At 65.1% G+C, this 12,339-nt stretch overlaps 1 protein-coding gene across 2 annotated transcripts in view; it reads right to left on the reverse strand.

Annotated features, from left to right (window-relative positions):
* Window positions 1-6: 6 nt before the first annotated feature.
* Window positions 7-12,339, reverse strand: part of PHF2 (PHD finger protein 2) — a 44,712-nt gene continuing 32,379 nt past the window's right edge. The window contains exons 13-22 of one of the 2 annotated variants that reach the window (XM_029921085.1): window positions 11,812-11,931; window positions 11,281-11,396; window positions 9,797-10,032; window positions 9,652-9,722; window positions 8,881-9,041; window positions 4,316-4,590; window positions 3,220-3,315; window positions 2,888-2,997; window positions 2,089-2,467; window positions 7-1,572 (exon numbers count right to left, since the gene is read on the reverse strand). In XM_029921085.1, the coding sequence (XP_029776945.1) occupies window positions 1,484-1,572; window positions 2,089-2,467; window positions 2,888-2,997; window positions 3,220-3,315; window positions 4,316-4,590; window positions 8,881-9,041; window positions 9,652-9,722; window positions 9,797-10,032; window positions 11,281-11,396; window positions 11,812-11,931 (1,653 nt within the window). In that variant the 3' untranslated portion in view covers window positions 7-1,483. The remainder of the gene's footprint in view (window positions 1,573-2,088; window positions 2,468-2,887; window positions 2,998-3,219; window positions 3,316-4,315; window positions 4,591-8,880; window positions 9,042-9,651; window positions 9,723-9,796; window positions 10,033-11,280; window positions 11,397-11,811; window positions 11,932-12,339) is intronic. The other variant, XM_029921084.1, reaches the window with a different exon arrangement.

Raw genomic sequence — 12,339 nt, forward strand, 5'->3', positions numbered from 1 at the left:
GGGCCGCCTCTGCGCACGGACACAGCGCCCGGGGCCGGGCGTATAAACAAAGCTCATAAGAAATGTACAAATATAAAAAGCTACAAACATTAATAAATTACAGCATCACAAAACACAGAAACACTCCACAAGGTGCTAGTAAAAATAACTGCGTCCCCACCCCCTCCGCCAACAGGAAGGAAAGAAAGCGCTGGTATTCGAGTTGAAGACCCTCTCTGGTCGGTCTGGAACGGCCTCGTGCGTGCGGTTTGCTTCTGTGAAGACAGATATAAGGCTGCACAGACTTCACTTGTTTTTCAGGCAATACCTTAGTTCCTAAGAGAAAAAAATTATACCAACAATAACAGTAAAAAGAAAGAAGGAAAGGAAAAGCATTGGAAACCCAACTGCCCATCAGACTCGGCAAAAAACTCGTATAAATGTTAATGAAGGACTCTATAGAAAGAAATTCCTAGAGATACTTTTACTCTTATAAAAAAGAAGTCATTTAAAAAGCTATTTACACGCTACATTCTATGAAAAATATGCTTCAGGAGATACATCTAAAATTAAAATACAGGATTGCCTGAGAAACAAATCCAGCCCCTCCGTGTCGCCGAGCGGAGGACGCGTCATCCGGGATCCGCCCGTGGCCTCAACACCAAACACGGACAGGTGACGAGACAGAAGTGCGGGCCCTGTGTCCCCGGGCCGCCCAGCCGCCGTTCGCCCGCCTGCCGGGCCGGTGCTTCGGCTGACAAGTGCTTCTCCGAGTGTCGCTGGTGGGGCTGGAGGGGGCCCGCCCGCATGGCTTAGCCTGGGCTCCCAGGCCCCAGGTCGTGGCTGGGCCAGACCCTTCCAGGGGGACCCCACGACAGCGCCCCCAGCCACTCACACAGACCCTGCCGCCGGACCCAGCGTCCGAGAAACGCCCCGGCCCGTCGGGGCGCAACATCCACCATCCGGCCCGCCGACCTGCCGGCCACGAGACACAGAGGCGCCTCTCCTGGCCGGGCCGAGTGCTCTCTGGACTGAGAATCACTCAGGACGAGCAGGGGGGCACACAAGACCCCACTTTCTCCTCCTCTTCCTCTCTAGTGTTCTTTGCCTTTTTTAAGCCTCTGGAGACTACCAGCCTGTGGCCAGCTCAGACTCGGGGCCTGGTGAGCGTTGGCTCACCCCTCCTTCCTCGAAGGACTCATGCTCCTAGCAGAGCTGCAGAAGCCCTGCGATCACACCCATACTCAGGGGTGCCTGGAGGCTGTCCTGAAACTGGAATGGTCCTCACGCGGGCAGGGCCGAGTTTCGGGAACTGGTCACTCTAAGCAACTTGAGAAAGGACATCGGTCCACGGTGGTGAGCTCCGCTCAAATGGGGGTAGTGGTGGCCAGGAGGGGCCAGGCCCTCCCTGGGGCGAGGCCGCACGGCCGCCCTCCCGGGGGCGCATGTTCTAGCGGGGCTCCGGGGTCCTGAGCGGAGCGGAAGGATCCTGGCTTTCCAAACTTTAAAGAAGTAGTTTTCCGTTCCGATGAATTTTCAAAATTTTCCCAAGCCTCTGCTTGGCGGTGGCCATGCCCTTTTTTGTACGTTTTCCTGCAGCCGGAGGAGACACAAAAGTGGCGGTGTGAGAGGACAGGAGAAGCCACCGCCGCGGCAGCCCCCGCCTTCCCTGTACGACGGGCCTGCAGACTGGGGGGCTCCTGACCCCGCGAGCCCACCGCTTAGAGGCTGCGGGAACGTGGTGGGGCAGGGGTGGAGGGCACCACCAGGAAGCGAGGCCTGACCCGCCTCCTGCGGCGGGAGCCAGCTAGGGCTGGCAGCCAGGGTGCGGGCAGGTGGGGATCTGGGGGGACCAGCCAGCAGTCCTGCCCCCGAACCACCCAGGGGAGCCTGGACCACCCCGGGCCCCTTGGCACGCTGCTGACCGCACCCCGGCTCCGCGCCGGGCCCCAAAGCCGAGGCATCCAGAACCAGCCTTCACACCACGAGGGACCCTAGCAGAGCGCACGGCTACAGACGTGGCCGCTGTGGGACGGAGGAGACCCGTGGTCACGGTCATCTACCGGGCAGTCTGAGGGCCTGGCCGCTCAGGGCACGTGGGCACAGTACCTTTGGCAGCGGTGTTGTTAGGGGATGACGCGGAGGGCCGCCTCTGCGTGAGGAAGACCCCCGGGGCCATGGGCTGGGAGGCGCGGCCAGCCTGGGCCCCCGCAAAGGCGCCGGCTGTGTACTCGTGGTCCGCCAGGCTGCTGTGTGACTCCGGCGGGGGCTCGGGTGAGCTGCCCTCCTGTGAGGCCTGGCTGCTGGCCGTGCTGGTGGAGGCCGGGGTGGTGGAGGCCGAGGTGGTGGAGGCCGAGGTGGTGGAGGCCGAGGTGGTGGAGGCGGAGGTGGTGGAGGCGGAGGTGGTGGAGGTGGAGGCGGAGGGCGAGGGGGTGTTGGGAGCCGGCTTCCTCTTGGTGCTCTTCTTCTTCCTGCTCTTCTGTGCCTCCTTCCAACAAAGCACGCGGGCCGGGCCTCAGGCGGGCGGCCAGCAGGAGCAGACCTGGCTGGGCCCACGCCCAGCCCCACGGCCCCCACAGCAAGCTCGAGCCGCACTGGGCCCTGCGCAGGGACCACCGTGCCGCCGGTGCGGGGACACACGGCGGTGGCACCGCCTCTCAGGTGCAGTGCACGGGGCCCCACCCGTCCGCCCACCCACTGCCTGACTCCCAGCCGAGGGGGGATGCGCCACCAGTCCCCGCCTCCCCAGCCCCCTCCACTCCCAGGGACTTGCAAACAGGTCAGCAAGACTCAAACGTCCCCAAGCCTGAGACGGCTCCCAGACTGGGCAATCGAGGCTCGGGGCTGGGGACAGGGGGCGGGGAGCAGAGGCCTCTGGGAGCCTGAGCCCGGCCAGGGCCCCTCTCACCTGCTGGGACAGCTTGGCTGCGGCAGCTGCCAGCCCCGTCTCGATCGAGGCCACTCTGGTGCCCTCACGCACAGGCCTGTCCTGCCTTGGCACCGACGGGCCGACCCTCGCTGCAGGGGAGAATGTCAGCCTGCATGGGGTGGCCGCCCGCGCCGATGCACCCCTGTGTCAGTCTGCGTCTGACACCTCACAAGGCAGGGAGGGCACCGCGCCAGCCAGCCAGGAGACAGCAGGCAGGGGGCACACCGGAGCTGGACTCAGACCCCACCCTAGGCCAGGTGCAGAGACATGGCCCCCCGCGGCAGCCCCCCAGCCCCGGCTCCCCGGACTACCTGTGGGGCTGTAGGGGGCGTCGTCCGAGCCCTTCCTCTTCTTGGACCGGGACTTGAAGACTGGACTGTCCTCATCAGACTCCAGGGAGGGGTAAACTAGTGGGGGGGAGGGGAGGCTGAGCCTCGCTGGGCCGGGGACCTCGGGGCTGCAGAGAACTGTCCCTCCCGGCGGAGCTGCCACACCCACAGGCACAGGTTTCCCAGGAGTTGTCCAGCCTGGGGCCCCTGAGGCCCAGGAAGGGCAGGGACCGGCCAGACGAGGGGCTCCCGGGCCTGCCCCAGCAAGTCTCTGATGAGGGCGCCCCGCACAGTAGCCCCGGGGGATTCTCGGGTGCCCCCACCACAGCACTCACTGCTGTCAGTCTATCAGACCAGGGCAGGCCCCACAGCCAGGTAATCACCCGGCGGGGCAGGGCCAGCCTCCCCTCTGGAGGGTCCTCCAGGGACAGGAGGGTGCGGGGCCCCTGGGCCACGGGGACTGAGCCGAAGGCAGACCCCACAACACCAGGACAGCGCACCCCTGGGCCCCAAACACCCCTAGGGGGCGGGCCAGGGTGTGGAGGCAGGCCCTCACTCCTGAGTGCTCCCCTGCGGCCAACAGCAACTCCCCCAGAGCAGCCTGGGGGGCTGGGGGAGGGGGTCGTGCCCTCAGGCCCCCTGCTCACTGCTCACCTTGGATGTGGGCCACTCTGGGCCCCAGTGTCACGACCCTCTCAGAGACACACAGGGAGGAGGGGGTGTCAACATGTCTGAGTGTGCGGCGGTATGGACACAGACGGGGTGGCTGGGCCGGTCCTCAGAGGGAAGAGCCGCCATCGACCCCCCACCCAGCAACATGCCGGCCCAGGGCCACGCCAGGGCCACGGCAGAGGCAGCCACACCAGCGGTCCTGGGAGGCGTCCACGGCGGCTGGAAGAGGCCGACTCGCGGGGCAGCCACGCCGGAGCACATGGGAGGGAAGGTCTGTGCCCGGAACGTGACGCACACAGACAGGGAGATTCGGGGGCTACGGGCCAGGGAGGGGCTCGTTCCGGGCGGCGACCTGACGCTCCCAAGGCCGACTTTCCCGTCCCCTGCCTGCACCCCCGGGCCTCACCGTAGTCCGAGTCCTTGAAGCAGGCGTCCAGGTGGTCCTGCTCCTCCCCGTAATCGTCCAGGTCCACGCTGTTCTTGGCCGTCCTCTTCAGCAGCCGCTTGCCGCTGCCCTTGCCGCCACCCCCGTTCTTCCGGGCGCCGTGGGCTGCCAGCGAGCTGCCCTTGGCCTGGCCGGCGCCCCACGTGGGCTGCAGGCAGGAGTCGGAGGCCTGCAGGTTGGCCATGGACAGCATCCCCTGAATTGCTTCCTGCGTGCTGGGGGAGGCTGGCGGCTGGCTGGGGACACGGAGAGAAAGGCACTCGGCCCATGGCCCACGACCCATGGACCACGGCCCACAGCGCTCGGCCCACGGCCCACGGCCCACGGCACTCGGCCCACGGCCCACGACCCATGGACCACAGCCCACAGCGCTCGGCCCACGGCCCACAGCCCATGGCACTCGGTCCACGGCACTCGGCCCACGGCCCACGACCCATGGACCACAGCCCACAGCGCTCGGCCCACGGCCCACGGCCCATGGCACTCGGTCCACGGCACTCGGCCCACGGCACTCGGCCCACGGCCCACGACCCATGGACCACGGCCCACAGCGCTCGGCCCACGGCCCACGGCACTCGGTCCACGGCACTCGGCCCACGGCCCACGGCACTCAGCCCACGGCACTTGGTCCACAGCACTCAGCCCACGGCCCACGGTCTATCGGCTGTAGCCCACAGGGGCCAGAGGAGGGCACAGAGTGGGGCACAGCAGTAGCTGATGACTGCCTCTTTGAAAGAGCCAACCAGCCTTCTCTAGCACTCTGCCCTGCAGTGTAGATGTGGAGAGGGACACAAGGAGAAGAGAGGGCGCGGGAGGGGCAGAGAGGAGGGTGCCAGGCAGATGTGCCCGTGCCCGCACCTGACTGCGCCTACCGATGGCTGTACCTCGGCCCAGCCTGAGCGCGGCTCCTCTCAGCCACCCCTGCAGGCGGCGTTCCCAACACCACCTTCTGCTGCCCTCATCGGGGCACCTGCCACCCTCCAACTCTGGGCGGTGCCATGCCCAAGGCCTTGCCAGGTTCTCTTCACATCCCTGCTGCTGAACTGGCGCCCCTCCCTCCAGATACCCATGAGGCTGTGCTGCTGCCTGCTGCTGTGTCCTCTGAGGGCCGGCCTGGGCTCTGGGAAGGGCAGGCAGCAGTCCCTCCCCACGTAGGACGGGGGCCTGCGCGCGGCCGATGGGGTCAGCTGCCACGGTTGAGGCCTTGGCTCCACCAGACGCTGTGCTCTCCTCCCCCAGGGTCTGTCCAGGCCTCCTCAGGGACCTCAGCCCCTGTCCTGTCCCCCACCCCTGCAGGCCTGCTTTCTGGCCCCTGCCCCAGCCCACGCCTCCTTGCAGCCAGGACAGAGTGCCCACCTGGTCAACCCTCCCCATCTCCCCGCCAGGCACCCGACGCCCAGCCCGGGCAGCTCCCTTCAGGGGCCATTTCTGACCCTCGTCCTCACCATCACCCCAGACTTTGGGCCACGTGGAACAGGACACCCTGGCCTGTGGGCCCCCAGCCACACCACGGTGTTGGGCACTCCTGGGCAGACCCTCCCTGGGAGACAGGACCAGGAGTCCCGCACAGGGTGGGAGGGGCCACGGGCCGCATGGGCCTCCTATCCATCACAGACCCAGGGGCCTAGGCGGCGGCTGCAGACACCGGCCCTCGTATCTGAGATCCAGGCCTCTCCTGCCTGCCCCGTGTGTCCCCAGGGGATGGACCCGCTCAAGGCAACTGTGACCCCAAAGCAGCCCCCAGAGTATCAGTCTACACAGGCCCTGCTGGGGGCTCTGCTTCGCCTTTCTCACGCTGCCCCCTCCCCACCCCGACCCTACCCCCACCCCATCTCCAAGAAGTGTTGGAAACACGTTTCTCGTCACAATGAGAAAGAGCCACAAATCCCCGCTCAGAAACAAGAGCTTCTCAGCCGGAGGGCTGGCGGGCGGGGGGATGGAGCTGGCCCCCAGGGAGCACAGACACAGTGTCCCTGCAGGTCCCAGCACCCAGCGAGGCAAGCTTGGACGCAGGCCAGGGACTCCGTCCAGAGCTGGGAGGCTCCGCCCCAGATGCCCTGGACCACAGCGTCCTGCCTTCTGCTGGAACCAAATAGGACTGCAGCTCCAAAGCCAAAACGATAGGAAAGTTGAGTCCAATCATCAGAATCAGGAGCTCCTGGCCCCTCTGGCCCGTCCAGACTGCACGGGTAAAGGCTTGTCCAGACCTGGCCAGGAGCACTCAGTGCCCTGTGTGCCCTGCTGTGCCAGCGTCACCGTGTCTCTGGGCGGCACAGACCACCAGCTGCAGGGGAGACGGCAGGGGCCAACGTCTGGCCCGTCACCCTCTGCACCAGGCTCTCCGGGGTGTCAATGTGGCCCCTTCCGGCCCTGTCCTGGAGTTCTGGGCCGCCTCCCCAGCCTCAGGGCTGGGGAGACACCAGGCTTCCCACAGGGACAGGAGGGCAGGGGGCCAGGACACCCACCGCAAGCTTCCCCCGGGAGCCGGCATGGTCCCAGCCCAGCTCAGCTGCACCCAAGAGGAGGCCTGTGCAGCCCAGCCCCGCACGCCTCCCCGGCCAGCGGTCAGCCGGCGCAGGGCGGGCGCATCAAGAGCAAAGTCTGGCCAGTGCACACTGAAACCCATCTCTTAATCCTCCAATTATCATACCAGGATCCCCCCCCCCCCCCCCCCCCCCCCCCCCCCCCCCCCCCCCCCCCCCCCCCCCCCCCCCCCCCCCCCGTCCCCAGCGGTGAATGCAGAGCAAACCATCCACAAGAAATTAACATATTTCCCTCCAGTTTTTTTCGGCTCTTTTCTTCCCAACAGCAAATACTTAAAACAGAGCAAATGGACCATCAAAAACTGACCCGTGCTCCAAATGGGAGACTGGGGAGAGGAACTGCCTGCAGCAGGCATACCGGGTGGGCCTGGCAGGCACGTGCGCATGTGCGGGCACACGTGCGTGTGCCCACAGCAGTCAGCAGTGCACCTCGGACCGGCCGCCTTCCCCGGTGGGGCCCAGCTCAAGCCACAGCACCCCGTCTCTGGCTCCACCTCCAGGGTGCAAGCATCAGCCAGCCAGAGTTCCTTCCAGAAGAAGGGCACCCCAAGGCCACGTGGGACCAGTGCCCTCCTGGAAAGGGGGTCACAACCAGGCTTCTCCCAGCACAGCCTCAGGCCAGGTCCCACCAAGGCGAAGGCAACAGGGCCGCTCTGAAGTGAGGGGTGCGTGTCTGTGCGCCCGCAGAAACCACTTAGTGGGGAGCAAAAGGCACACCCCAGAGGGGGGCAGATGCTGCCGACCGCACGCCGCTCCAGAGAAGTGCCTACAGCTGTCTGTGAACACAACAATGCACAAACACCGTGATTCGTGCAAGAAAACACAGCCAAGTGACTGCGCAAGAGCTGAATGCGCTTCCTGGGGCCCGTCAGCCGAGACAGGCCTGACCTGTGGTCTCCCCACAGCTGGTGCAGCACTGGGACTGCGGTTCTGGCAGCACGGTCTTGGAGGCAGGGCTGGGGGACTGAGTGCGGTGCAGGCCACAGGCGCCCCACTGTCCTCAGGCCCAGCCCCCCTGCCTGCACGGCCCGCCCAGCACAGCCCACCGCCTGGGGCCCCCAAGCTCCGTCACCAGGCGGGACGGGGATTCTGCTCTGGCCTCTGCCACTTGCGCACAGTGTGGCCCTGAGCACGCTGCCTCAGCGTCTCCTGCGCCATGGGGATCTGCTGCTGTCACGGGGACGGGCAGGGGACCGACTCTCAGGTGGGAGGCCCTGACCCCTCGGACCTCTGTCTGCGGTACTCGTGGAAATTCCGTGTGAATAAAATATGAGCACTATGCTTAAACACGAAATTACCTGGGTGGGGAGAGAATTCAGCGGGGGACACCACCAGGGACAGGAGCCCAGGCCCCTCACCCAACAGGACCCAGAGCGATTAATATCCATGTCCCTCGAGTCACAGGCCTGCCACCCCCACCCCCACCCCTGCAGGCTGGGCAGGAGGAATCCTGTCATCCAGCAAGTGGGCTCGCCAGGCAAGTGCGTGTCTGGATGCACACAGGGGTCAACTAGAGTCTGGGTGGTCCACACGCACCCCCAGATGAGTGTGGTCATCTGGAGACCTGGCGGGTGTGTCCCTTCCCAGGGCATGTCTCTCCTGTCCCCAAGATTCTAAAACCGTCTCCGTCCCTGCGGGGTGAGGTCCCTGCAGGGCGAGGTCTCTAGCCCTGGGTCCCAGAGACACCAAGTGCCCTTGACCTGGAGACTGGGCACAGGCCGTGGGAAATTTCCTACGTTACCTTCACGGCCTTTGGGAAGCGTCCAGATAGAGACCGCTGGAGTGCCCGGCCAGGAGTCCTGCCCAGCCCTGGGTCAGCCTCTTCCAAGTGCGGGCATCCAGGACTGGGGGGGGACGGGGGCGTGGGGGGAGCTCCGTGCTCTCACTCGGGGCCTCCACAGACCTTCAGGAGCAGCAGGCCAGGTGCCCCCCTCCCTGGCCACCCTGCCTCTGGGGGAAGCCGTGTGTACCCCAAAGGCCTACCTGTTGGGGGCGTACTCGAGCGCCCCCACCTCCTCACTGGCCTGCAGCAGGTCCAGGATGCCCGCGGCCGAGCCCCCGCCATCCTTCCTCGCTTTGGCGTTGCGGGCGGGCTTGGTGTCTGTGTCGATGTGCAGCGAGCCCTCATCAGAAGACTCGTCACTCTGCACGGGGACAGAGCCACAGGTCAGAGAGGGCCTGGGGGACGGCTGGGGTCTCCCTCTGGCCACAAACAGGCTTCTCAGTCTGTCAAGAGCCAGCCCTTACAAGGAGCACCGAGGGGCTGCTGGTCAGACACAGGCAGCGCGGCTGGGGGCCAGAGCTTTCTGCTGGGCCCGAGGGGTGTGCCCCAGAGGGCCGCCCTATGTCCCCAGGGAACCCTGGTTCACGGGGCCTTCCTCGGGAGCCCAGGACTGACCACAGATGGGAGGAGAGGCCGTGCAGGGGCGGGGGGGGGGCAGGGAGCCAGCAGGCACGCAGGCCCACAAGCGGAGCCCCAGTTAGCAGGCTCTGAGGGTCCCTGGCTTCCGTGCAAACAGCCACTGTGTCCCGGGCTGGATGCAGCCTAACTTAACCACCCCCAACCACAGCGCAGGACCTCAGCAGGCCTGGCCCCCCATTCACCACCTTCCTAGCAGCACAGCCCCCCGCAGAGACCCGGAGACCCTCGGGGAGCCCCGCCCCTGCATGCATCCCCCCCGTCCCCTGAGGCAGGACAGCCAGGGACTGGGATGAGCGTGTGACTCGGGCCCCAGGGACCCGGCGCAGACACACCTTGTAGAGCGCCGAGTCCAGCTTTGGCTTCGTCACGGGCGTGGGCAGCGGCTCCTTCCCATCCAGTAAGACTGAAAGCACAGCAGAGGTGCGTCTGGCGAGGCCCTGGGAGCACAGCGGCCCCCCAGCCCGCGCCCTCACTCACAGGACAAGTCCCTCTTGGGGGCGCTCCGCCTCCTCCTGATGGGGAACTCGTCGATCTTGAGCTCGCCGTCATCGGACACGTACTCATACTCGTCCCGCACGGGCTGCGGCTTGTCCTCCTTGAGGCTCTGCACTGCCCCAAACATGCCGGGCCCGGGCTGCGGCTTCAGGGCCTTGGAGCTGCGGGGCACACGCAGGCCGGTCCGCGCCGGGGGACAGCCCCTGGCCGTCCTCGCACTGTTGGAGGGTGTCCCCCCGGGGGCTCTGATCCCGGCTCGGTTTCTGAGGCAGCCAGAACCCGCGACCGGGGGTCCCCGTGGGGCTACTTCAGAAAAATTAATTCCGACTGTGGTGTGTACACAGCAGTGCCTGTCATTCAACTCGGCGAGGCAGGCTCTGGCCACGTCCTCCTTGGGGACAGCAGGCCAGGGCTGGGCCCTCCGCTACTCTGGATGGGGCAGCTCTGACTGCTAGCACCCAAAGTGCACACGCCAGGAGGCAGGGAGCCCCACTGCATGTGCACACAGGTGTGATATGATGTCCACGCACAGCTGTGACATGGTGTCCAGGCACAGGTGTGCACGGACAGCTGTGATACGGTTAGAGTCCCGTCCACTGATGCCTCCTCCATCTCCAAAGCCCCCGGGGCCCAGCAACTGAGCTTCCGACAATCAAGCACATGCTCGGGGTCCCTCCCATCCCTACTGGCCGCTGGGCCTCAAGACCACCCAGACCAGACCCATCCCCACTGCTCGCTGAGTAGTCTCGGCACATTGCCGAGAGGTCTCTGGAGTGACGGGCCATCGGGCCAGGCTCTGAATGGCACCGGACGCGACCCTGCCCTGCTTCCCGACCTCCTGCAACAAGGAAGCTGAAGCCCATGGCAGAAAACTGGCCCCTTTCCCGCTGGGACGTGCTGTTTCCCAGCCGGGGGGCACCCACCCCAGCCTCAGACTCAACAAGCAACTGTATGTGGGACCACGGCTGGCAAGGGGCTTCCCGTCTGCCATGCTGGTCAGCAGACACAGACCCTAATACCGTGTGAAGCACAGATATGCCCACACCCCCACACACCCTCCCTGCCTCTCAGTTCAGTGCCACCTCCTCCAGGAAGCCCTCCTGATTTCTCAGACCCCACAGGCCCTGCACATCTTTCCTCCACAGCCCCCATCACAGCCATAATTTGGGGTATATTTGAGAACTCTGGGTTCACACTGGCCTCAGGACCCCAGGGCAAAGACCCTGACCCATCTACCTTTTCTGCGCCAGCCCAGGGCAACAACCAGGCTGATGGCTACCCAGTCAGGCTCGCCCCTCTCTACCCACCAGAGCTGCCAGGTTGGGAGACGGGAAATGGGTCTGCCTGGTGATGTCAGGCAGCTCAGGAGGTCGCGTGTGGGCACGTGCGGCATGTGGGGGCTGTGTATGAGCCTGTGTGATGTGGGGTGTGTTTCCGTGTGCGCGTATGTGGGAGCGTGCACGTACCTCAGCAGTCTCTTGCTGAAGGAAAACGAGAACTTGGTGTCCTTGTTTCCTGACAGAGGAGACTTCTCCAGCTTCTGCTCTTCCTCCATCTTCAGCAGGGAGTCGGGTTTGCTGTTCTGAAAAGCAAACGCAGGACGGTCACCGGGCCGCACGCAGGCAGCCAGCAGGCAGAGGCGCTGGGGCTGGCCAGCCTCCTCCCTTGGACCACATCATCCAGGAAGCTCGTCCTCTGTAGCCCTGGCCCTTCAGATGCTGCCCGGCTCCAGGGAGGTGGGCTCAAACCAGAGCAGGCCCCTCAGGCCAGCGGGTACCCATGCCAACCCTGTGAAGGCAGCCCCACACAGGCCACATTTACAGGCCTTCACAGACCTACGTGGCACTGCCCATATGGGGACACGCTCACATAGCCAACAGGTGCACACCTGCACTCATACCCCAAGTCCACACACCCTCGCACGCCCCTTCTCCCAGAGCGCAGCCTCCCTGAGGGCAGGCTCTCGTGTGGGCACAAACCGCACACCCACACCTCACCTTGTACTTCCACTTGGCTTCTGACTTGCTCTTAGTTTGTTCCCGTAACTCCAGCCTCTCCACGTCATTCTGTGAACTGATCATTTCCTTGTTGGGCACACTCAGGACACTCTTTGTGGCCTAGAAAATAAAAGTCATGACCCAGCCCTGGACACAGGAGAGTGTCAAGGATCCCTGAGGCTACTGGGCAAAGTGAGACCCACGGGGCACAGACCCCTGCCTCTGCTGCCTCCCATGCAGCTGCTCATCTACCCACCCCTCACCCATCCATCACTCCCTCCTCCTCCCCACCTGCCCACCATCCATCCATCTATCCACCCCCCCAACCCGTCCATCTATCCAATCTCTCACCCCATCCGTCCACACAGCTATCTATCCACTCACCCATCTGCCAGCCGTCCCCGGCACCCAATCATCCTCCCATCCACCCACCATCCTATTCATGCATCCGTCCATCCGTCCACCCACCCATCCGTCCACCTGCTCACCATTCCACCCATCCACCCACCATCCTATCTATCCATCCAC

This window comes from Suricata suricatta, chromosome 13, assembly GCF_006229205.1.
Source record: "Suricata suricatta isolate VVHF042 chromosome 13, meerkat_22Aug2017_6uvM2_HiC, whole genome shotgun sequence".
In the NCBI taxonomy this organism is placed as follows: domain Eukaryota; kingdom Metazoa; phylum Chordata; class Mammalia; order Carnivora; family Herpestidae; genus Suricata; species Suricata suricatta.